Source organism: Salmo salar, chromosome 07 (genome assembly GCF_965601325.2).
Source record: "Salmo salar chromosome 07, fSalSal1, whole genome shotgun sequence".
Taxonomy (NCBI): domain Eukaryota; kingdom Metazoa; phylum Chordata; class Actinopteri; order Salmoniformes; family Salmonidae; genus Salmo; species Salmo salar.
Window position 1 is genome coordinate 47,088,967 of NC_138297.1, and position 24,901 is coordinate 47,113,867.

General features: G+C 43.6%; 2 protein-coding genes across 3 annotated transcripts; one reads left to right on the top strand and one right to left on the bottom strand.

Moving 5' to 3' along the window:
* Positions 1 to 7,815: 7,815 nt before the first annotated feature.
* LOC106609296 (cytochrome c oxidase assembly factor SCO2) lies at positions 7,816 to 10,239 on the top strand. The gene is made up of 2 exons (XM_014207952.3): positions 7,816 to 7,963; positions 8,815 to 10,239. Exon 2 carries the CDS (start codon positions 8,831 to 8,833, stop codon positions 9,788 to 9,790), a length of 960 nt encoding a protein of 319 aa, XP_014063427.2. The 5' UTR covers positions 7,816 to 7,963; positions 8,815 to 8,830; the 3' UTR covers positions 9,791 to 10,239.
* On the bottom strand, positions 10,012 to 22,854 carry LOC106609295 (condensin-2 complex subunit H2). Of its 2 annotated transcripts, none has more exons than XM_014207951.3 (19): positions 22,695 to 22,854; positions 22,293 to 22,413; positions 21,954 to 22,055; positions 19,571 to 19,632; positions 18,505 to 18,583; positions 18,295 to 18,363; positions 18,068 to 18,147; positions 17,726 to 17,892; positions 16,052 to 16,197; positions 12,806 to 12,907; positions 12,633 to 12,696; positions 12,409 to 12,510; positions 12,280 to 12,324; positions 12,114 to 12,184; positions 11,812 to 12,007; positions 11,546 to 11,589; positions 11,313 to 11,414; positions 11,005 to 11,154; positions 10,012 to 10,777 (listed from the first exon to the last, which is right to left on the bottom strand). In XM_014207951.3, exons 2-19 carry the CDS (start codon positions 22,404 to 22,406, stop codon positions 10,637 to 10,639), a joined length of 1,836 nt encoding a protein of 611 aa, XP_014063426.1. In that variant the 5' UTR covers positions 22,407 to 22,413; positions 22,695 to 22,854; the 3' UTR covers positions 10,012 to 10,636. The 2 variants fall into 2 exon arrangements, with proteins under 2 accessions (XP_014063426.1, XP_014063425.1); XM_014207950.3 differs by having other exon boundaries at positions 11,546 to 11,595.
* Positions 22,855 to 24,901: the final 2,047 nt, after the last annotated feature.

Sequence of the window (24,901 nt, forward strand, 5' to 3'; positions counted from 1 at the left end):
ATGAACTTATGACGTGAGTGATTTAACCCTTCGCTGCACTGAGGACAGGTACTGGGGGAGAGACTGATGAGGGAGGACTCTTGTGGGTTCTCACAGCTGCCGTGTACCTTCAGAGGGACATGAAACACTGCGGGGGGAAATATGTACAGGTTTATGGTATCTGTCATTCTGCGAGCAGCATTTTGTAATATCTACAATGCCTTTGAAAGCTTTGTGTAGCAAGAACCTTTAATATTCATGACTATCAGAATGGCATCAAATGAAACTAAAGTAGGCTACTTGTCAATGCTGATTATTCTCAAACTATTCATTACGAATTTTGATCAGTCATGGAAATAAAATTGCTGAAAACAAATTGGCTCCCTATTTAAAAAGAAGATGGAGAACAAGCTATGAAGGAAAAATACTGAAGTTTTGGTGAAGGTAAAGCCAACTAGCGCAAAAATAATATTGCGATATTGTCAAAACGATACGATAAGAATTATCATAATCTGCAAGCCATTGAAAGCTTTTCTCCTTTGTGTTGCAAGAACCGTTAACATTCATGACTATCAGAATGGCATCAAATGTAACCGAAGTGGTCTATTTGTCAGTGCTGATTATTGTCAACAGATGTAACTATTTATTATGTGCTCTCAGCTTTGACATGTTGTCATTGTGAGCACAAAGGCCATGAAGTAAAAACTGAGTAACACTTCACAATACACAATGACTCACAACAAGCAGGCCTCTCGTTATAAAAATGGAACTGCGACGAGCTCAGAGCATCACACAACTCGAGGCGGAGGGGTTGCTAGGCAACCAAGTCCACTGGACCGCATCACATGAAATAGGCTAGACGCAAATTGTTCAAGCTAAAAACAAAACTACAGAGATAAGTGAAACATTCTTAACAGTCAAACCTCAATATCTAAATTAGTTGTAATTATTGGTCCTTACTAGCCAATGATGAAAGTTTCAGGAAAGACTACAAAAGTTCAAAGTTGACTTTGAAGGATTTTTCATCTTTACCAGAACACCCTGGTATCCTCTGCCCTGTGGGTTTTCTCTCGATCAGATGGCGAGTCAGTAAACCTGACTACAGTGAGTGAGTGTGACTGACCTGCTGTGCATCGCTGTGCAACACTGCAGCAGAAGTTATATAAGGCAGGATTTCAGAGAACCAGAGAGAGAAAGAACACTACTGTCTGAAAGGCAGAGGGAAGGGAGTATACCCAGAATTATGACAAATTGCATAAGTAGAATTGAATAAGCTAGCAACACATATAGGTATTGCTCCCACCACTGTGCCGCAAGGAGTGTAGGTTTCTGCTGTGTGCTATCCTATGGGAGATGCTATGAATGCCATGCTACCATCACCAGGAGGTACAGTCTACGAACACACATGGATGCACACACACAAACTTGATAACCGTGCCATGGAGGGCCCTGTGTCCTGCTCTCTCCAACAACTCTCTCCAGAATATCTCCTCCCACACACACACACACACACACACACACACACAAAAACTGGTATAAAAGACAAGAAGACAAGCAGGCTGTGAAAACTAGCCTAACCTCGCCATGGGCTAAGACTGGATCTCCCAGTCTCTCCTGTCATCACTTCTCTGGGTAACACAGACATTCACATTTAAACAGGCAGGAAAATGGAGTGCGTTCATTGCCATTAAGCCAGGGTGTAGATAACACACACACATAAACACTCCAGGCGTACACAATGTGCAAGTCCATTTGGTAAAAAGAAGTTGCGGCTCGGAAAAAACATCAACACAATGTTAAAAAGGCATATCCCCTAATTGTTTTTTCTTTCCTCTTTCCAACCAGCCATAAGAGCAGCTGACAGATTTGCTCCATCTCAAAACACGTGCAACAGTTTACAGTCAGGTGCCCCAGTTAGCATGAGAGAGAGTGAAACTGGGTATTCCCAGATGGAACATGGTTGCCCTGGGCACAAGGCAGAGCACTCTGTTGGAAACACATTGTGACCTTGTTATGCTGGGCCAGAGTTGGGATCAACAGAAGTGTCATTACAACACCGTTTCCATATTATATATCCATATTAATATGCCTTAGTACCATAGTGAGGTGAAGGAATATTATTGTACCTAAGGAGGTTCTTGCAGTGAAAAAAACGTGTAAAAATATTCGGTTGTGTGTAATAAGTAGATGTTCTGTGTTTTAAACCAGCATGGCTATAATACATTATGCACTATAGTCTTATAAGTCATTATAGTTCATGATCCCTAAAACATCATACAGAGTATTATGTTTTTATTTAATTTATTTTTATTTAACCAGGCACGTCAGTTAAGAACAAATTCTTATTTACAATGACGGACTACCCTGACCAAATCCTAACCCGAACGGCGCTGGGCCAGTTGTGCGCCACCCTATGGGACTCCCAATTACAGCCATTTGTGATACAGCCTGGAATCAAACCAGGGTCTGTAGTGACGCCTCTAGCACTGCGATGCAGTGCCTTAGACCGCTGCGCCATTCGGGAGCCCTAATGTAACCACTTATGAGAATGGAGAATTATGGACGCTTATAGTTAGTGTCATAACACACTATAAAGCTTGTTATAGAATGTGTACTTCATAGAATGTTACCAAATATGTGTGCGTGCGTGTGGCTTCCCATGCCCCCCCCCAAAGAGTATTAGCTCACTCTCCTTATTGAGGGTAAGAGAGTCAACACAAACCAAACTACATACTTCTCACACATACTTTTTACAGAGCAGAGCAACCCTGTCCTATAGGCTAACACCGCATTAGCACAAATGTCCATTGTATAACTCAAAAGGAATATTATTTGAAAGCACAAACAACTTAACTGCATTACATTATAGGCCTAAGCCTAATAATCTGTTAATAGTTCTCCTATTTCACACATGTACAAATTGGAGATCTGCATATCCCTACTCCTCCTGAGACACCCTCGAAGAGTGTGGTCAGAGATCAGCCATTATTGACAGCGACCCTAGAGCAATTAGAGTTAAGTGCCTTGCTCAAGGGCACGTCAACAGATTTTTCACTTAGTCAGCTCGGGGATTTGAACCAACGACCTTTCGGTTACTGGCCCAACGCTTCTATCCGCTAGGCTACCTGATACCTGCTGTAGGCTACAGCATCATAATCGTCATTAATTGTTACATCTAGGAACGCTGACACAACCATTGTATTTCTGCTGAAAATGGAAAGATGTGGCTATGACATCATAAATAAAGTCCTGTGATATTCTAGAATTTTGACAGTGTATATCCCGGGTAACAGAACACTCAAATGCACTTTTTCACCAAAAAAGACACCCTAAACTTCATAACACAAACTGCGCTCATAGAGTAAACACATGTAAGTATTACAAGGTCTTATTTTGAAAACACAGAAAACATCCCGCTTCGCCCTGGCTTGCTGCCCTCAGCTGTCCACGTTGTGAAGAATGAGAGGAGGTCATTTGGGCCTTCAGGTGTGGGGAGGTGCCAGAAGCCTGGATGTCCTCCCTCCATCCTCTCCAGACCAAGGGACCAGTCTGCCAAAGACTGCCTGGAGCTGAAGGACATCCAGTATTACGTGCTAGTGGACGTGCGGGAGCCCAACATGGAGGCCCCTCAGAATGCTAATGTCCCCCTTTCTGCCTCCTCCTCTTCCTCCAGATGATTTCACCTATCACTCCAGCACCTGCAAAAAAAAGGACCTGGATACATAGTAGGAAGTAGGGGTGCTGGCCTGAAAAAATCTGAAAAAAATGAATAACAAAATATATTTTCGGAGAAAAATGAGGCAGAAACCGGATTGGCCCTTACTGTCTAAATACATGGCTCTGCCTATGCCTACAACTTGTTCTTATGCGTCAAAAGGCGGGACAGTAGCCTAACCTATTTGTTTTGTTTCAACAAATTTCCTGCTTAGGGTATATTTAACTTCTCAACTGTGCCCACTTTTGGAGTCACACTTGCGTATAAAGACCAAAAGATATTGATAATGTATTTGCTGTATTCAGAAGGTTAATTTATTCAGGTGTGGTAGGCTTTTAGCTCAGGTGTGCAGCTTTTCTCCCTACACTTGCAGAGTGATCAGGCAAGGTAAGCCAAACAAATGTTCATCTTTATATTCATTTATTTGTAGTGGAAATTTAACCCAGACCTCTATTGTTTCCTTTCCCGTTGATAAAAAAAAAGTCAACACTGTGTATGCAAACTTTAGTGCCACAGAAAGAGAGCGTAGTAGCCTAGCCAATGCCTGCTGTGCTGCCTGCTGTTGTTGATTAAAGCATTGTTGTTCATAAAACAATAATAATATCAACTGGCCCAGAAATGCATTTTCTCTTCTGATTTATTTATGGCGTGGACCTTTTCAGCCCAAATCCATTTTACAGAACATCTAGCGCACTTAGGGGAAGGAAAACACTGGCAAACAAAACAAAAGATTTTTGCATATTTATCAGGGAAAACACAGAAAACATCCCGCTTCGCCCTGGCTTGCTGCCCTCGGTCCACGTTGTGAAGAACGAGAGGAGGTCATTTGGGCCTTCAGGTGTGGGGAGGTGCCTGAAGCCTGGATGTCCTCCCTCTGTCCTCTCCAGACCAAGGGACCAGTCTGCCAAAGACTGCCTGGAGCTGAAGGACATCTAGTCTTACACGCTAGTGGACGTGTGGGAGCCCAACATGGAGGCCCCTCAAATGGTCAGTGTCCCCATTTCTGCCTCCTCCTCTTCCTCCAGAGAGAGAAGCAGCGGACCTGGCCACACCCGGATCTGGAGAAAGGAGAGGCGCGCTGACCCCTACAGCTGCTGCTCCAGGTCCAGCCATGTTGAGAGGCATAGGGGGAGCGAGGTGATGCGGCTTGGCTTCTCTGGCGAGAGACACAGCCACCAGAGCCGTGAGCCTCACAGCCACCACTCCTACCAGAGCCACACGGAGAGAACCAGCAGGACCTCTGCTCCCAGCTGTCCAAGTCCCGTAAGAGGAGCAGGGAGGGTCGGGACAAACTTCAGGTTTCCTCCAGCTGCAACAGTAGCAGAGTTGAGCACTCAACCTACAGCATGGTGCACCCAAGGCACTGAAATTATTTTGAATTCAATTTTTTCAAATGAGTTTAATTTCGAGCTAAATATGAGTTACTTGTTGTTTAACTCTTGAGTGTCTGCCTTATATTTTGTCCCAAAAGCATGCACATATTGTTCATGTGTATATTTGTGCGATCAAATAAAACATTTCTCAAACATTTGAAGATGTTTGAGAACAGGCTAATATGGTTAGCAAGTTTAGCGCAAAGGGAGTGCGATACAGACTCTGAAGTGACCTGGATACTGCAGCCCTGTAGTCTGCTCAGCATATTAATTAAACATGGAAACCATAGCGAGGGAGAAACGTATGTGTTTTACGCAGAGAGAGAGTGTCAATGAAAGAAAAATGAAGAAGAAAAATGGGGAGGCAAGGAGTAGTTACTGAGAGAAAGAGAGGAGGAGACAGAAAGTGAGAGAGATGAGGTGGTTGAGTCAGGGATAGTGTTGACGGAGAGAGGGAGAGAGAGATTGGGAGGAGAGGAGAGGAAAAGGATTGAAGAGGAAGAGAGATGTAATTCCTGTTCTTGTCCCGTGCCACAGTGGTCTGGAATAGGGAGCTTGCCAATTACTGTCAACACAGCAGGGCCAGAACACACACACACACACACACACACACACACACACACACAATACCGAACCCACACACTAGCACCTACATTGACTTCTAAAAGCCAGATCTGACTTCATTTTCCAAACTAAAACAGACTATTCCAGTTGTGTTTACATACAATAACGCCACACCCCGTTTCCTGATGGTGTGCTCACAGGACATTAATAAGAGGTACCTTTTTCCCTTGAACATCACAAAAAGTCTCCAAAGCACTGTAATATCACTTTAAATACAATAACACGTAAATGATCTGAGCGGCTGAAAACAACCAGAGACAGTTAGGTAAGAGATGTCTGAGTGCAGAGCTGTAGTAGGAGGGACATGTGTGGGCAGGAGATTAGGGTGAAGGGATTTCACCTTTGGCTAGGAGACAGCAGATACACACACACATTGTTTTTTTGGTCTGGGCTAACACTGGTCCTCACGGCTGTAGTTTGTCTCATCTATAGTTTGGGTGGTTGATGCTCTAGAAAGGGGTCTGGCCAGCTTTTGTTTATTGTGTGAGTGTGAGTGTGTGTGTGTGTGTGTGTGTGTGTTTGTTTCCGCCCCAGAGACCAAGGCAGTGCTCCCTGAATAACATTAACATTTAAAGCAGCACACTAATAACAATGCAGCTATAATAATCACCACATTCATTGCATTACAGCTATGCAGCTACACCACACATTGCCTGCCTACCTCTTATAACAAGAAATGGCTTCGTAACAAAACGTTAACATAAGCCCGGTAATTACCTAAAATGGTAATATCAAAACACTAAACATTAGAGAGACTACACAACCCAGCTTTGCTTAACTCAAGTGAACCCTACCACACTGGTTTTTAATTCATCTGCAGACTCCGACACAGTTTACATCCAACGTACCTTGTTATTATAGCCTGGGTACTGCTTGGGCCATTTACATTTGCACTTATTACAGTAGAACAAAACAATGCATCTTACTATAAGGCCTACATTGTATTATGCACTACATGCACCACTACTACATCGGTAAAAATATCGAAATTAGTTTCAATTTGAAAGGCAAACATATCCCATGAGAAAGAGACAGAGGAAAAGAAAGAGATGAAAAACAGCCTTAGTTAAACAGCCAAGCTTTTTACCAAATTACAGTACGACAGACCACGCGTTCACCCTGCACACCCTAATTGGCAAACAAACAAAACAAAACGCAAAGTTTTCTCATGCTTTGTTGATTTCGAGCGAGAGAGAGAGAATGTATATGGGCCAGAGCTCAGTGAGGTGGTGAGAGAGTAACTCTATAATAATTCAATGTTATTGGTCGCATACACATATGTATTTTGCAGATGTTATCGCAGGTGAAACGAAATGCTTATGTTCCGATCTCCAACAGTGCAGTAATACCTAACAACACAAAACAAAACCCCAAAAGAAAAAGAAAGGAATGAAGAAAAATGTAAATATGCGAACGAGCAATGTCGGAGTCTGGAAATTAAAATATACAGTATATGTATATGATGGTGTATAGACATTATGGACAGTATATATAATATGGCGCACGCACAAACGTTCACACCATGGTATAAAACACACCATTACTATTAGGATGGAAAAACACGAAGTGCACAAGCTACACCAGTGCATAGAGATCAAGTCTATAATCTGAGGCCGGGTAAGAAGATAAATAACATTCTGTCTTTCATTGATTGGGATGGATTTACGCCAAACCCAAATAGCTGTGTAGGCCTTCATTCTCAGCTCAATAATGGAGCAAGATTGATGAGAGGGAGCAGGTTGCACCATAAATATAATGGAGCCTACCTTTTCAGAGCCTACGTTTTATTTTTTAATCTGTATTTTTGGGGGTTTTACCTGTTGCCCTTTTCCCATGATCTCTTGAACCATGGAAGTATCTAACCATGCAGAAATGTCTGATGAAATCATTGGATATCCAGCATCAACAAATTACTTACACGTAAAAGAAAGAAGCTAAACTGAAGGAATTCATATAAATTTGAACTCTGGTGAACTCCAGCATGTAGGAGAGACAACAGCTCCACCTATTGGAAAGTCTGGGACACAGAGATATACACGAATCTGGCGATGTGACTTCAACATGTAAAAGACAATTATTCTAACTCTTTTGTAACAACACAATTGTCAAACACATTTACCAATTGTCTTGTTCAAAATAGTAGTTTTTGTTTTGTTTATTTATTATATATCGGTATTGTCGAAAATACATATCTGAAAAGACGGTGGTCATGTAACAGCAGCATCACATGAGCAGTGTGTGCACGTTAAGATCGAACAGCCAGGAAGTTGAGGTAGCTAGCCTAGCAATGTTATCCATTTTGCAATCATAATTGGATATTATAAGATAACCTGCATGTTGTATGAAAGCATGACTACTTTAAAAAGCTTCGTCATTGCTCATAAAAACGTCTAGGCGACTCAAGCTAAACTGCATCATTCTTATGTCCAGCTTGAGTGGCTAGCTATCTGGCTAAGCCTACAAGCTACCTGATTTAGGTAGCTTGTAGGCTTAGCCAGATAGCTAGCCACTCAAGCTGGACATAAGAATGATGCCGTTTAGCTTGAGTCGCCTAGTAGTCACAGTTTCTAAACCAGTATTGTATCTAAATCAGGTAGCTTGTAGGCTTAGCCAGATAGCTAGCCACTCAAGCTGGACATAAGAATGATGCAGTTTAGCTTGAGTCGCCTAGTAGTCAGTTTCTAAACCAGTATTGTATCTAAATCAGGTAGCTTGTAGGCTTAGCCAGATAGCTAGCCACTCAAGCTGGACATAAGAATGATGCAGTTTAGCTTGAGTCGCCTAGTAGTCAGTTTCTAAACCAGTATTGTCTTTGTGGTAGTGCTGTGTTGCTGATGATTGTGGTATGGTTTGACAGGGTCAGGACAATTACAGAGCTAAATCCTGTGGTGTTAGACTGAATGAGCTGGTATGCCTTGGGAACACAGCTTGCTTACATTCTCACTTTTCTGGTTTCCCCTAGTTACCACAAAGTCAAAATTAGCTCCATCTTAAAAAAATGCATAAAAAATGGGGTTAGGTTTAACACTCACATTTCAAGAAGATAAATTGTAGAAATAGACAGGGTTTATGACTTTGTGGCTGCGGTGACTAGTGACGACCCTTTATTCTCAACCCCTCAAGGTTTTCTGTGGGAAGTATGCTGTGTCTGGAGAGGATGCTGGGACTTGTAGACTTCATAGGGGGTGACCTCCATGCTACGTCTGGGAGACTCCTGAGATGCACCGTGAGGTCTTTAGCAGTCCGACAGACTTCTGGCTCCACACACCACCCCCAGAGGGTGTGGCCCTCCTCACAGGCACCTCTCAGTGGTCACCATACCCCTAAACATAGGACAGGCCTGTATGGGCCTTTTACACGCCCGCAGCAGACACTGGGGAGTTCCCGTGGCCCCCTCTCCCTCCCCCTTTTCACCCAGAGGGTCACCCTGTCCCAGGGACCCAACACCTCCACAGCCAAGATCAGGCTGCGAACGCGACTGGTGGTCACCCTGCTGTTCGGCGGGGGTCTGCTTGGCACCTGGTGGTACGTGCGTAACGAGAAGCAGCAAAATCACCGAATGCAGCGTATAGAGCAGTTGAAAAAGGTGGCCCTGGGCCAGGGAGACTTCAGCCTCCTCGACCACAGGGGGCACCGCAGGACCAAGAGAGACTTCCTGGGTAGCTGGGTGCTCCTCTACTTTGGCTTCACCCACTGCCCTGACATCTGCCCCGATGAGCTGGATAAGATATCTGCTGTGGTCAGCGCTCTGGACAAGGACCGGTCTCTCCCCGCGGTCCAACCATTGTTTGTGACGGTCGACCCGGAACGAGACGACGTGGCGGCCCTGGAGAGGTACGTGAAGGACTTCCACCCCCGGCTGATCGGCATGACGGGTACCCCAGAAGAGGTGAAGGTGGCGGGGAAGGACTACAGGGTGTACGCCAGCCCTGGACCTAAGGATGAGGACGGGGACTATATAGTGGACCATACCATCCTCATCTACCTGGTCAACCCAGATGGACTGTTCCTAGACTATTACAACAGGATGAAGGACGACGTGCAGATTGCCGAGAGCGTCAGGAACCACATGAAGAGCTACGTCAAACTCTCTGAATGAATGACGGTAACCACACCAACAAGACTGTATCAAAGACCTATGGTGTGTCACGCTTAAACTGAACCCAAAGTCCAGATAATCTCCATCAGAAATGAGGCCGTGTTGAATTATTCCCAGACCAGACTGAACCACAACAACATGGACGCTTCATCAAGGCTGTGTGCGCAATAAGTCAAGGGCACTAGTGTTGCGATATTGAAAGTGTCTTCACATAATCTTAGTAAAATCCACATGCTCATGTTTTATTTTATACACATTTTTGGCCATTGTTAAAAAATATATTTTTTCCTAACAAACCAGTGAAACATAATTTCCCAATTTAGGTTATTCTCTTATTAAATGAAAGTAGAAAAATGAAGTTTTTCTTAAAAGTCCTCTCATCTGATATAGAAAATGTATGAGTTCTACACCACTTGGACAAACATGCAAATAAAAAGCTGTGTATACAATTGTCATGGTTACAAAGGCAAACATTGTGAAAAGGGGGATATTCCCAGGGTCAGTCAACACCAGAACATACCCCGAGTGCGACATCTGGTAAATATATTGTGTGGATGCAGGTGAATGAGAAAAAAATAGCTTCTTTCTCTTGACATAACCAGAGGAATACACAGACATATGACACCAAAGATCAAAACAATAGAGAGGAGATTGAAATGAAATAAGAGCAAGTACATGAGCGAGTTAATGGGTGCAGCCAGGTCATGTTGATAGAGCAGGTTAGTACTAGTGGTCCGGTAGGCACAAGTGGCATCACACACACAGGAGTGTGTACCACGTTTCAGAGTAATGGGTCTGTAGGAGGCAAGAGCTCACAAACTGGTTCAGAAGATGAATGGCTCTGGGTCATATAGGGTCGAAGGTTGCTGCAGGGGCTTTCTTGAATCGTTGGTTGGCCCGGTGTTTGCTGAGCAGAGTGAGTCCCATGGTGTCGATGCTTTCCTCGAGACCCTCACTCCTATCGATCTCCACTGTGTAGTCGTTGGCCTGAAGAGGAGAGAGCATGATAATAACCTGATAGCACAGTGTCCTGATGGTAGAGTAATGGAGTTACTGTAGACAAATACACCTTGACCTAGAAGCTATTAAACTAAATTTGTCATAAAATAACATCAAGCATCTCTAAATATCAAGTGTTCAGTGTCAAGACTGTAAACTCCAGACAGTGGTTGATTACGCTCGATTAGTTTGTGATGTATTAAAATCACACACACCAGTTGAAGGGAAGCCAGCATGTACTTGCAGGCCTCGAAGTTGTCCATGCCGTGGACTACAGAGGCGAAGGTCCTCCTCTGGCCCACACTGCACAACGCAGCTACGATCCTGTCCCCATAGTCATGGATGTCAAAGGTAGCACGCTCCTCCTACAGAGACATGGGGTCAGGAGTGTCTGGAAGTTTAGCCAACAGATCACATGACACCACACTAGAAATGACCAACAGGGTGAACAATGATATATTTTATTAGAATAGATACTTGATCTACAGCAAAATGTCTAGAAAGTATGGTAATTGAGTCTTACCTGATAGATGAGCTCTGGTTGTATTTTGTCCTCCCATTCCTTCACTCTTTTCGACAGCGCTGTCTCCTGGGCATAACCCTGGGAGTTCACCAGGAACTGCTCCTGAAATATGAAGGAAGTGGGGGGGGGACATCAGGAACATCAGTGACTAGCTACACAGAACCCTGTAGTATTTCTTGCTGGAACATGACCCAGAAAGACTGGCTCATTGAGACCGGCCTGTGGAAACGTACCACGCTCTTCTTCACCAGGTCTTCGTAACTCAGCCCGTCCATGTCTGCCCCTGGCAGCAACAGAAACATACTGTAAACATACTATCTTTGCCGAGGATTGCCTATAGTGTCTTAAAACTTTGAGTGGTCAAGAATGTTTTTTTTTTTTTAAAATTTTTATCTGTGTTTTGTATTGTCAAGTAACATATCATTGTGGAGTGACACTAATAGATTAGTCTAACTCTACAGTCACACAGTGGAGACCTGACAGACAGGACAGTGTCTACCAGGTATGAAAGCCTGTCCATTCAGGAAGTCAGCCGGGGCTTCATCAGTCAAAGGGTCATGTTCGTTGTCAGAGATGTCATCGTGCAGGCCTAGGGGGTCGTGGTTTCTGAGGCCCTCTAACTCCTCCTCCCTCTCTACTCTCTCGTCCAGCTGCAGGTACGTCCTTCTCAGCTCCTCGTCAGACACAAACACACCCTGTAAGGGCACAAGGCTGTATGTTCAGTACATACTCATACACTCAACAGTAAAAACAGCAACAAATGCTCTTTGCAGCATGACCCATAGAAGTACAAACACATACCGTTTTTCTAAGAATCTTTTTCCGGGTCTTCAGCTTGTCTTTCATTTTACTCATATAGATGTAGTTCAAGTCTGTAACAGAAACACCACTTGCTGTAAGCGCCAAATAATAGAGGGTCCAAAAGAAAACTAAATGAGGGGATAGGAGTTATGAGATCCACCCTTACCTGTATACGTGGGTCCATTCTTTAGCCTGGGTTCAGGGGGGTCATCTGCAACAAGGAGGCATTTGTCAGGTATATTCCATCCTATTCAGTCTTCATAGACACACCAACACGTGTTTATGCACAACTTACAGGTGCCAGTGTACCAGGCCCAGAAGTCTTGCAGCGCAGCGGGGCCTTTCCTTTTCCGCTTCCCAGAATCATCAAGACCCGGAGGAACCTTATAACATTTTCCTATGGCGAAAGAACACACATTTAACACAGACAGGCCCCCTCACAGAAAATACACTGCGATACCCTCTCAGTGAGTAAGAGTCAGTTGGACTGCATCTCATCGATAGGAAAAATGTTCTCACCTGTTTTCAGAGGCTTGTCCTCGCCGACTGTATCATAAAGGTCATGTAACCTCCACATGTTTGCCTGCATCACAACAATCCTCACATCACAAAGACAAAAAAAAACAACGTGCATACTAGAATGGTTCTTTTCCGTCTCTAAATGTGTCGGTGGTTGTGACGGGTAACCGTACCATCTGAGCCCTCTCCTCCTCCATCCTCTGTTTCTTCTGCTCCTCCTCAGAGAGCTGCTGGACTCCGTCCCTCTCCCTCAACACCCTCCCTTCACTGGGGGCCTGGGAGAGAACAAGTTAGAACACACCAATAAATAACACATGGTAATACAAATCATACACAATTCAACACAAGGTCCCATAAAAAGGGCTACGATAAAGCTGTAATGGAACTAGGCGTGTGTGATACATACATACATACAGAGGAACCGTTGGTATGTACAGTGCCTTTGGAAAGTATTCAGACCCCTTGACTTATTCCACATTTTGTTGCGTTTCAGCCTGAATTCAAAATCTATTAAATACCCCATAATGACAAAGTGAAAACATGCTTCCTTTTTTCAAATGTATTGAAAAGATCTCATTTACATTAGGTATTCACATCCTTGAGTTAATACATGTTATAATCACCTTTGGCAGCGATTCTAGATGTACTTCTTTCTGGGTAAGTATCTAAGAGCTTTGCACACCTGGATTGTACGATATTTGCCAATAATTATTTTCAAAATTCTTCAAGCTCTGTCAAATTGGTTGTTGATCATTGCTAGACAGCCATTTTCAAGTCTTGCCTCAGAGCTTCAAGCAGATTTAAGTAAAACATGTAATTCAGCCACTCAGGAAGAGTCAGTGTCTTCTTGGTAAGCATCTCCAGTGTATATTTGGCCTTGTGTTTTAGATTCACCTTTCAGCAGGACAATTCATATCCCGGTGTCTGGTGGAAAGCAGACAACCAGGTTATCCTCCATTTATTTATTTTATCCTCAAAAACACCCTGGTCCTTAACGATTACAAGCATACCCATAACATGATGCAGCCACCACTATGGTTCAAAAGATGGAGAGTGGTACTAAACAATGTGTTGTATTAGATTGGCCCCAAACATAACACGAATTCAGGACAAAAAGTGAATTGCTTTGCCACATTTTTCCCCCTATATATTTATCCCCTATAGGCTTCCTTCTTTTCACTCTGTAAATTAGGTTAGTATTGTGGAGTAACTACAATGTTGTTGATCCATCCTCAGTGTTCTCCTATCACAGCCACTAAACTCTAACTGCTTTAAAGTCCCCATTAGCCTCATGGTGAAATCCCTGAGCGGTTTCCTTCCTCTCCGGCAACTGAGATAGGAAGGACACCTGTATCTTTGTAGTGACTGGGTGTATTGATACACCATCCAAAGTGTAATTAATAACTTCACCATGCCCAAAGGGATATTCAATGTCTGCTTTTTTACCCATTTACCAATGGGTGCCCTTCTTTGCAAGGCATTGGAAAACCTTCCTGGTCTATGTGGTTGAATCTTCCTTCCTTTCACAGTCTTTCTGTTTGAAATTCACTGCTCGACTGAGGGACCTTGCAGTTAATTGTGGGGTACAGAGATGAGGTAGTCAATCCAAAATCATGTTAAAACACTCACAGACTGAGTCCATGCAACTTATTATCTGACTTGACAAGCAGATTTCTACTCCTGATCTTATTTAGGCTTGCCATAACAAAGGGGTTGAAAACTTATTGACTCAAGACATTTTAGCTTTTAATTTTTAATTAATTTGTTAACATTTCAAAAAAACATTCTTCCACTTTGACATTATGGGGTATTGTGCGTTTTAAATTCAGGCTGTGACAACAAAATGTGGAAAAAGTCAAGGGGTGTGAATACTTTCCAAAGGCAATGTATATCTATATAAACTCAGCAAAAAAAGAAAAGTCCCTTTTTCAGGAGCCTGTCTTTCAAAGATAATTCGTAAAAATCCAAATAACTTAACAGATCTTCATTGTAAAGGGTTTAAACACTGTTTCCCATGCTTGTTCAATGAACCATAAACAATTAATGAACATGCACCTGTGGAACGGTCGTTAAGACTAACAGACGGTAGGCAATTAAGGTCACAGTTATGAAAACTTAGGACATTAAAGAGGCCTTTCTACTGACTGAAAAACACCAAAAGAAAGATGCCCAGGCTCCCTGCTCATCTGCGTGAACTTGCGTTAGGCATGCTGCAAGGAGGCATGAGGACTGCAGATGTGGCCAGGGCAATAAATTGCAATGTCTGTACTGTGAGATGCCTAAGACAGCCCTACAGGGAGACAGGACGGACAGCTGATTGTCCTCGCAGTGGCAGACCACGTGTAACACCTGCACAGGATCGGTACATCCGAACATCACACCTGCGGGAAAGGTACAGGATGGCAACAACAACTGCCCGAGTTACACCAGGAACGCACAATCCCTCCATCAGTGCTCAGACTGTCCGCAATAGGCTGAGAGAGGCTGGACTGAGGGCTTGTAGGCCTGTTGTAAGGCAAGTCCTCACCAGACATCACCGGCAACAACGTCGCCTATGGGCACAAACCCACCGTCGCTGGACCAGACAGGACCGGCAAAAAGCGCTCTTCATTGACGAGTCGCGGTTTTGTCTCACCGGGGTAATGGTCGGATTCGCATTTATTGTCTAAGGAATGAGCGTTACACCGAGGCCTGTACTCTGGAGTGGGAACAATTTGGAGGTGGCGGGTCCGTCATGGTCTGGGGCGGTGTGTCACAGCATCATCGGACTGAGCTTGTTGTCATTGCAGGCAATCTCAACGATGTGCGTTACAGGGAAGACATCCTCCTCGCTCATGTGGTACCCTTTCTGCAGGCTCATCCTGACATGACCCTCCAGCATGACAATGCCACCAGCCATACTGCTCGTTCTGTGCGTGATTTCCTGCAAGACAGGAATGTCAGTGTTCTGCCATGGCCAGCGAAGAGCCCGGATGTCAATCCCATTGAGCACGTCTGGGACCTGTTGGATCGGAGGGTGAGGGCTAGTGCCGTTCCCCCCAGAAATATCCAGGAACTTGCAGGTGCCTTGGTGGAAGAGTGGGGTAACAGCTCACAGCAAGAATGGGCAAATCTGGTGCAGTCCATGAGGAGTAGATGCACTGCAGTACTTAATGCAGCTGGTGGCGACACCAGATACTGACTGTCACTTTTGATTTTGACCCCCCCTTTGTTCAGGGACACATTATTCCATTTCTGTTAGTCACATGTCTGTGGAACTTGTTCAGTTAATGTCTCAGTTGTTGAATCTTGTTATGTTCATACAAATATTTACACATGTTAAGTTTGTTGAAAATAAACGCAGTTGACAGTGAGAGGACGTTTCTTTTTTTGCTGAGTATGTGCGTGTGTGTAAGAGAGAGAGATTTCTACGTTCCTACCTGGTGTCTGTCAATATGTTCCTCCGGTCCCTGGTCCATCTCCATCCCGTTGTCCTCCAGGGGCAGAAAGTCCTCCGCACCAGCATCACCACCATCATCCCCGGCAACGCCAACCATGGCATCCCCTGTTGCAAGCTCTGCGTCATCTGGACACACAACAACAATAAGGGTGTCAGCACACGGTCTTAGCTTAGAAATACACATTAAAGGTCCGTATATTCTATTTGAGCTGGTCCTGGCAACATGGTACGGGATTTTTCAAATGTATTTTTTAAAAACCTTTATTGATGTGTTTTGCCTCTGTTGGAGGCAAAACACATCAAACGCTCCCAACCCGCTCACAGAGAAATCAAATATTTGGGGTGTTTTCTCAAATCAAATGTTATTGGTCACATACACGTGTTTAGCAGATGTTATTGCGGGTGTAGTGAAATGCTTATGCTTCAAGCTCCAACAGTGCAGTAATATCTAAGTTTCACAATATATTACCAAAATACACATAAATCTAAGTAAGGAATGGATTAAGATATGTGTATGTATGTATGTATGTATGTATGTATGTATGTATACAGGAGTGATAGTTGCTGATATATATATATATATCAGCAACTATCACTCCTGTGTTCCAATGGCACGTTGTGTTAGCTAATCCAAGTTTATCATTTTAAAAAGGCTAATTGATCATTAGAAAACCCTTTTGCAATTATGTTAGCACAGCAGAAAACTGTTGTCCTGATTAAAGATGCAATAAAACTGGCCTTCTTTAGACTAGTTGAGTATCTGGAGCATCAGCATTTGTAGGATCGTTTACAGGCTCAAATTAAATAGTACCCGCAGCTTCATTAAATAGTACCCGCAAAACACCAGTCTCAACGTCAACAGTGAAGAGGCGACTGCTGGATGCTGGCCTTCTAGGCAGAGTTGCACAGAAAAAAACATCTCAGACTGGCCAATAAAAATAAAATATTAAGATGGGCAAAATAACAGACACCGGACAGAGGAACACTGCCTAGAAGGCCAGCATCTCGGAATCACCTCTTCACTGTTGACATTGAGACTGGTGTTTTGCGGGTACTATTTAAATGAAGCTGCCAGTTGAGGACTTGTGAGGCGCCTGTTTCTCAAACTAGACACTCAGTGATGTGTACGCCAAGGAACTTGAAGCGTTCCACCTTCTCCACTGCGGTCCCATCGATGTGGATTGGGGGGTGCTCCCTCTGCTGGTTCCTGACGTCCACGATCATCTCCTTAGTTTTGTTGACGTTGAGTGAGAGGTTATTTTCCTGGCACCACACTACCAGAAGCTACTACTGTTGTGTTGTCTGCAAACTTGATTGAGTTGGAGGCGTGCTTGGCCACGCAGTCATGGGTGAACAGGGAGTACAGGAGGGGGATGAGCATGCACCCTTGTGGGGCCCAAGTGTTGAGGATCAGCGAAGAGGTGTTGTTTCCTACCTTCACCACCTGGGGGCAACCCGTCAGGAAGTCCAGGACCCAGTTACAAAGGGCGGGGTTCAGACCCAGGGCCTCGAGCTTGATGATGAGCTTGGAGGGTACTATGGTGTTGAATGCTGAGATAAAGTCAAGCCAAAACGCTTGTGTACAGTGTATAGACCTAGACACAGTAATGTACAACTGTCGATATACTGTATCGATCTCTAAATGCCTCTCTACCTTGGTGCCCGAACAGGGTGACGGGGGCCAGGGGTGCGTCAGACAGGGCGTCCCTGAGGAAGTGGGACTGAGAGGAGGCCAAGAAGAGGCGGATGATACCCAGGGAGTCCGGAGTGAACGTGTTCATCTTAAAGTCCTTACAGCTGCCCAGCACCTCTCCTTTCAGACTGCAGCACATACACAGGGCACACACACAAACATTGATATGACAGCCCTCTACAGAAATTTGTTCCATCAGAAAGTAAGGCAGCTACATATGGCAAGGCTGACAATGTTCCATAGTTATTCTACAGAAGAGCTCATCATGTTGAGGGCGGTTTAGGCCGTGGACTTGGCACCCACCTGACGAGAAGCAGCTTCTGTTTCTCAAACGCCTCAGGAGGAATCAGAGACTCGGGGGGAAGAGGGGCCACGTCCACATTCTAAGGAACACACAGGACAATCATTTACACAGAGAATCATGGATACACACACAAATCAGTTAGTCTGATTAGAATGTACAATATATTGATTGGTGTTTCAGAGGGGCATTTATAAAGGGTTAAATGTTTCCAGAGGTGAACACTCACCGTGGTGGCATCATTCTTCATCTCTGACTGCAGGGAGACATCTGTTGTATCCTTGTCTAAGGAGTCAAACTGGGGGAACAACAAACATCAGTAAAATCAGGTAATAACAGTGTTGGGCCGGAACTAAAGCCTGCTACACACCCCGCATGGCTCTCTTTGGCCAGGGTTTCCTAGCCCAACTGTCACCACCCCCCAGCTCCACACTCTTACCCCGTCGGCATCATTAGCATTGATGGATGAGGCCCCATTCGTGCCATCCTCTCCAGAAGTCAATGCTTGTTTATCTTTCCTGAAAATGACAGGTACAAATCCCTTTAACTCAATGGGAAAGGAAGTGAAGAAGCAGAGCAGCATGAAGAATGGTGGCTTGAGTGGTGCTGTGTGTGTTCACAGGGAGCAAGGCAGGGTATAGTGCCTTGCGAAAGTATTCATACCCCTTGACATATTCCACTGCGTTGTGCTACACCCGGAATTCAAAATGTATTAAATCATTTTCTCCCCCCCCCCCCCCTCACCTAGCTAGATACAATACCCCACAATGACAAAGTGAAAACATGTTTTTAGACATTTTTGAAAATGAAATACAGAAATATCTCATTTACATAAATAGTCACACCCCAGAGTCAATACATGTTAGAATCACCTTTGGCAGTGATTACAGCTGTGAGTCTTTCTGGTTAAGTATCTAAGAGCTTTGCACATCTGGATTGTACAATATTTTCACATTATGCTTTTTAACAGTCATTTTCAGGTCTTGCCATAGATTTTCAAGCCAATTTAAGTCCACTATAACTAGGCCAACGCTTTGTATTCAGGACATAAAGTTAATTTATTTGACGTATTTGTTTGCAGTTATACTTTAGTGCCTTATTGCAAACAGGATATTCCATGTTTTGGAATATTTATATTTTGTACAGGCTTTCTTCTTTTCACTGTCTTTCTGTGTTTGAAATTCACTGCTCGACTGAAGGACCTTACAGATAATTGTATGTGTGTGGTACAGAGATGAGGTAGTCATTTAAATATCATGTTAAGCACATTTTTACTCATGAACTTACTTAGGCTTGCCATAACAAATGGGTTGACTCAAGACATTTCAGCTTTTCATTCATTTGTAAAAATTTCTGAAAACACAATTCCACTTTGACATTATGGAGTATTGTGTCGGCCAGTGACACAAAATCTCAATTTAATCAATTTTAAATTCAGACTGTAAAACAACAACATGTGGAAAAAGTCAAGGGGTGTGAATACTTTCTGAAGGCACTGCACTTACTTCTTGTTTCTGTCGTTGATGTAGTCCAGAGTTTGGTACACCAGGTTGTACAAATGCTCCACCTGAATCAATCAATAACAAAATAATACATTTTAATAAAGTGTTTCCCCTATATTCATTTAGCAGCGGTGGGCTGTTAAATCGTTGCCGCTCCCAAAAAGACATGATCAAAGAATGATGTGATTTTGTTTTGAAAATAATTTGAGGGATGGAAATTTTTTCAGTGTAAACTTAAAACAGTTAAGCTAGATATCAAGTGTGTAGAAATGATAATGGACCTATATATACTGCTCAAAAAAATAAAGGGAACACTTAAACAACACATCCTAAATCTGAATGAAAGAAATAATCTTATTAAATACTTTTTTCTTTACATAGTTGAATGTGCTGACAACAAAATCACACAAAAATAATCAATGGAAATCCAATTTATCAACCCATGGAGGTCTGGATTTGGAGTCACACTCAAAATTAAAGTGGAAAACCACACTACAGGCTGATCCAACTTTGATGCAATGTCCTTAAAACAAGTCAAAATGAGGCTCAGTAGTGTGTGTGGCCTCCACGTGCCTGTATGACCTCCCTACAATGCCTGGGCATGCTCCTGATGAGGTGGCGGATGGTCTCCTGAGGGATCTCCTCCCAGACCTGGACTAAAGCATCCGCCAACTCCTGGACAGTCTGTGGTGCAACGTGGCGTTGGTGGATGGAGCGAGACATGATGTCCCAGATGTGCTCAATTGGATTCAGGTCTGGGGAACGGGCGGGCCAGTCCATAGCATCAATGCCTTCCTCTTGCAGGAACTGCCGACACACTCCAGCCACATGAGGTCTAGCATTGTCTTGCATTAGGAGGAACCCAGGGCCAACCGCACCAGCATATGGTCTCACAAGGGGTCTGAGGATCTCATCTCGGTACCTAATGGCAGTCAGGCTACCTCTAGCGAGCACATGGAGGGCTGTGCGGCCCCCCAAAGAAATGCCACCCCACACCATGACTGACCCACCGCCAAACCGGTCATGCTGGAGGATGTTGCAGGCAGCAGAACGTTCTCCACGGCGTCTCCAGACTCTGTCACGTCTGTCACGTGCTCAGTGTGAACCTGCTTTCATCTGTGAAGAGCACAGGGCGCCAGTGGCGAATTTGCCAATCTTGGCGTTGTCTGGCAAATGCCAAACGTCCTGCACGGTGTTGGGCTGTAAGCACAACCCCCACCTGTGGACGTCGGGCCCTCATACCAACCTCATGGAGTCTGTTTCTGACCGTTTGAGCAGACACATGCACATTTGTGGCCTGCTGGAGGTCATTTTGCAGGGCTCTGGCAGTGCTTCTCCTGCTCCTCCTTGCACAAAGGCGGAGGTAGCGGTCCTGCTGCTGGGTTGTTGCCCTCCTACGGCCTCCTCCACGTCTCCTGATGTACTGGCCTGTCTCCTGGTAGCGCCTCCATGCTCTGGACACTACGCTGACAGACACAGCAAACCTTCTTGCCATAGCTCGCATTGATGTGCCATCCTGGATGAGCTGCACTACCTGAGCCACTTGTGTGGGTTGTAGACTCCGTCTCATGCTACCACTAGAGTGAAAGCACTGCCAGCATTCAAAAGTGACCAAAACATCAGCCAGGAAGCATAGGAACTGAGAAGTGGTCTGTGGTCCCCACCTGCAGAACCACTCCTTTATTGGGGGTGTCTTGCTAATTGCCTATAATTTCCACCTGTTGTCTATTCCATTTGCACAACAGCATGTGAAATTTATTGTCAATCAGTGTTGCTTCCTAAGTGGACAGTTTGATTTCACAGAAGTGTGATTGACTTGGAGTTACATTGTGTTGTTTAAGTGTTCCCTTTATTTTTTTGAGCAGTGTATTTTTTAAAGAAGATCCGTGAGAACTAACAATCACCAAAATAAAAACTAGACAGTCATGGAATTGATTTTGTTATAATGTTTGAGTCACTCAGATAGATAGCATAAGAACATGCATTAAGCCATGGCAAAATGTGTAGAAGAATTTAAGGAAATTAGCTTTAAACTGAATGTATTCTCTCTCAGCCAGCAAGCCCCTTGACAAAATGCAGGAAACTAGTTTTAAAAGTAAAATTCTCTCCGTCCCGTAACGAGGGCCTCTAAATAATGTTGGTCAGAGACGGTGCCACAACCCCCCCCCCCACCCAACTTTGCTGAAACAAATCCTAAGGGAAACACTAATAATAAGACATTTTATCTGTAACACGCTTTTCAAAAACTCAAGCTGCTAACAATAACATAGTTATACCACAGTTGAGATCAAATGAATTGTGGTGGATCACAGTAGCTCTTGGACAACAAGTCAGGAATATTATATGAAGCCAGTCTAATGTTATTTTCTACCAAACAACTTCTCACCTTCTTGCTGTAAATGCATGCTGAGCCTTGGATGAGCAGCGCTGCCTCTGCAAAGTTCAGAGTGGTTTTACCCCCATCGAACGAGATGCACATCTCATCCAACTGCCAGAACATAGAGACAATATGAGAGTGGTAAGTGTATATGAATGTGTGAGAGGACAAGCTTTCTTAACAGTCTACTCCAGCCTTGGTCTGTGTGATTTTCAACCCGGTTGGTGACTCCATTTATTCATTCAAGGCTGTGTGTGTTGACACACAACAATGTTGTTAATACAGTACTTTAAATCTATTTTGTTTACATGATTTTCCCCATAATGCATGTCACGGGCTCATTCCTACCTCCTCCAGATAATCTGCCAACTCCGAGGCCACATCAATGTCCCAGTTTTTCGTGAGCTCCCGGATAGGCTGCAACAAATGGGCGAATCGAGTCTCCACTGTGTCCATGACCATGGCTCCCCTTAAAATTAAAGAGGAAATCAAGTCAGATTTGAATCGGTGTGGTTTTTAGAAAAGCTAACACTTTATTCAGTAGCTATCTACAAAATAGATTGGTTGACATTTAGCTATGTAGCTAGCGAACGTTTAAGTTCATAGAAAAGTATATTTGGTTAATATAGTCGCTAACGTACTGACCTACTAGTAGTACTGACGTAGTTACACCATTACTGTAACGTTAGCAAGCTAGCCAGCTACCAAAATGTTTTAATACAGACATTCATGAAATGCTATTACACTCACCAAATGATTTCCAATCACCGTAGGCGTTGATTCACAAAATACGAAGTTGACCCAAATATTTAATATGCGATGATAAACTTTGGAGCCCTTTCAAAAGAACCGCGCGTCCACCATTTTATAATTGTATGTAATATTCGCGCGAGATATTCTTATTCGCCGACTGTTTCCTCTCTGACGTCAGAGCCAGAGCTTATGCGCTTTGCTGCCATCTACTGGCGGGTGTACCACTAAAAAACAAGCTGTACCCATCTCACCGAAAGATGGAGCACTTGGATTTTATATTTACAAGGCATCCTTCAATAAGTGTGATGATGTTCGATGCTTGTGGCCAGTTAGGCTGCGTTTACACAGACAGCTCCAATCTGATATTATTCCTAATCAGATCAAATATCTTGTCAATCATTTGAACATGTTTATATCAGAATTTGGCTGCCTGTGTAAACGCAGCCTTAGTTATAATTTAGAAATCAAATGAGCATCTGTGTGTCATATATTAACCACTTCTGATGTTTTATCGAAATACCAAAACATCAACCAATATCAGCAATGCAACATTTCGTTTTTTGCGAAACTTTTCCAGTTGCTGTATACATTTTCTACTTTTATTGCATATAGGCCTAATTCGCACAATGTTTTTTGACTTTGCCTCTAGCTTACATGCCCTATAAGCCATACATGAAACGCATTTAATGTGGTTTAGTTTTTAACCAGTGGTGGGAAAACTATTCTGAAAATATAGTTTACCAAGCTACCAATTAGGCCTACTTCACACTGCAAGAAGTTAAGCAACTAAAGTCACTACATTCAAACTACTTCATGAAAAACTATCATATCTAAACATGCAATGTCATAGACTACACATTTCAAGAACAGATCATTCAGAGTCAGCTGTTCACAGAATGTGTAATTTAGCCTATTGCAAAACATGTTTCAAGTGAGAATTAGGCAGGTTTGATGCCAAAAAAGTAAGAAAATTCTTGCTTCTTCACTCATATTTTATTTTTGCAAAAAAAAAAGTATTGTGTAGTTCCATAAGTTAGCTACACCGCAACATCGCAAACAAAGTAGGCTAATTAACTACTGAAAGAATACTACGATTTGAACTTAGTTCAATACCACCAAGCGACTGCAAAATGTAGTGAAATTACTCGTTGAACTAGTCTACATGTAGTTCGCTAATCGCCACTCCCCAACACTGTTAACCCTTGCCTGGAAACCCGATGTTGAGTTGCTTTGCTACTCCCCAACACTGTTAACCCTTGCCTGGATACCCGATGTTGAGTTGCTTTGCCACTCCCCAACACTGTTAACCCTTGCCTGGAAACCCGATGTTGAACTGCGTTGAATTCTGCCTCAGGCAGAAATTAGTGTTTGAACCCGTACTTCTCACAGAGAGTGGATAATACCACCCATAACCTTTTTCAACTACTTGCTATAGGGACCGCCAGCATACCCCCAGGTGATAGTGATAGTCTAGACTAGCCTATGATGCTCAAGCATTGTTCACAGAACCATAATACATTTTCCGACACACATATAGTGAAGCCCTTCAGGGCCTTATGACAGTCTATGTGGGTGAAATTCTACTTTCAGACCCTTGACACTCTGTGGCTTCCCTAGGCCTATTGCATATTTGACCCTTGCAGATGAAGCCAGCAGTAGACTAATTTGCAAAAGTCTATCAATGATCCAGGCCTAATTGCTAAGTAAGGTCATACATTTGTCAAATAGCATGTTGTTTGTTGTGTAAAGTGATTTGAGGCCCTGGACCAGCTCGTCTTTCCCGCTGCGTCCGCACCCCAACCATCTCTCTGGGGCCGTAGCCCGTTTTGACTAGGACCCAACATCTATAATGACCATCATTAATACATTTTAGGCCTACATAACAGCACATGTGAGTCCCCAACAAAGACTCAGTATATTCAAAGCCAAACAAATACGGTGGTTAATTAAAACGTGAGTTAGACTAATTCTAAGGGCACAATCCCATTTAAAATGGGATTTGTGTGTTTATTGTATTCTATAGCAGCAGGCCGGTTAGCGTTTAGCAGCGCAGGGAACTAGACACTTCACGGTTCTATGAAAATGCAGGTTTCTTCGAAAGGATTTTCTTTCTTCCATTCTCTATCACACGCACACGCATATATATTATGAGCACGCAAATATATTCATGAGGTGCAGCTGGCTTGGCACTACCTTAAAAATGG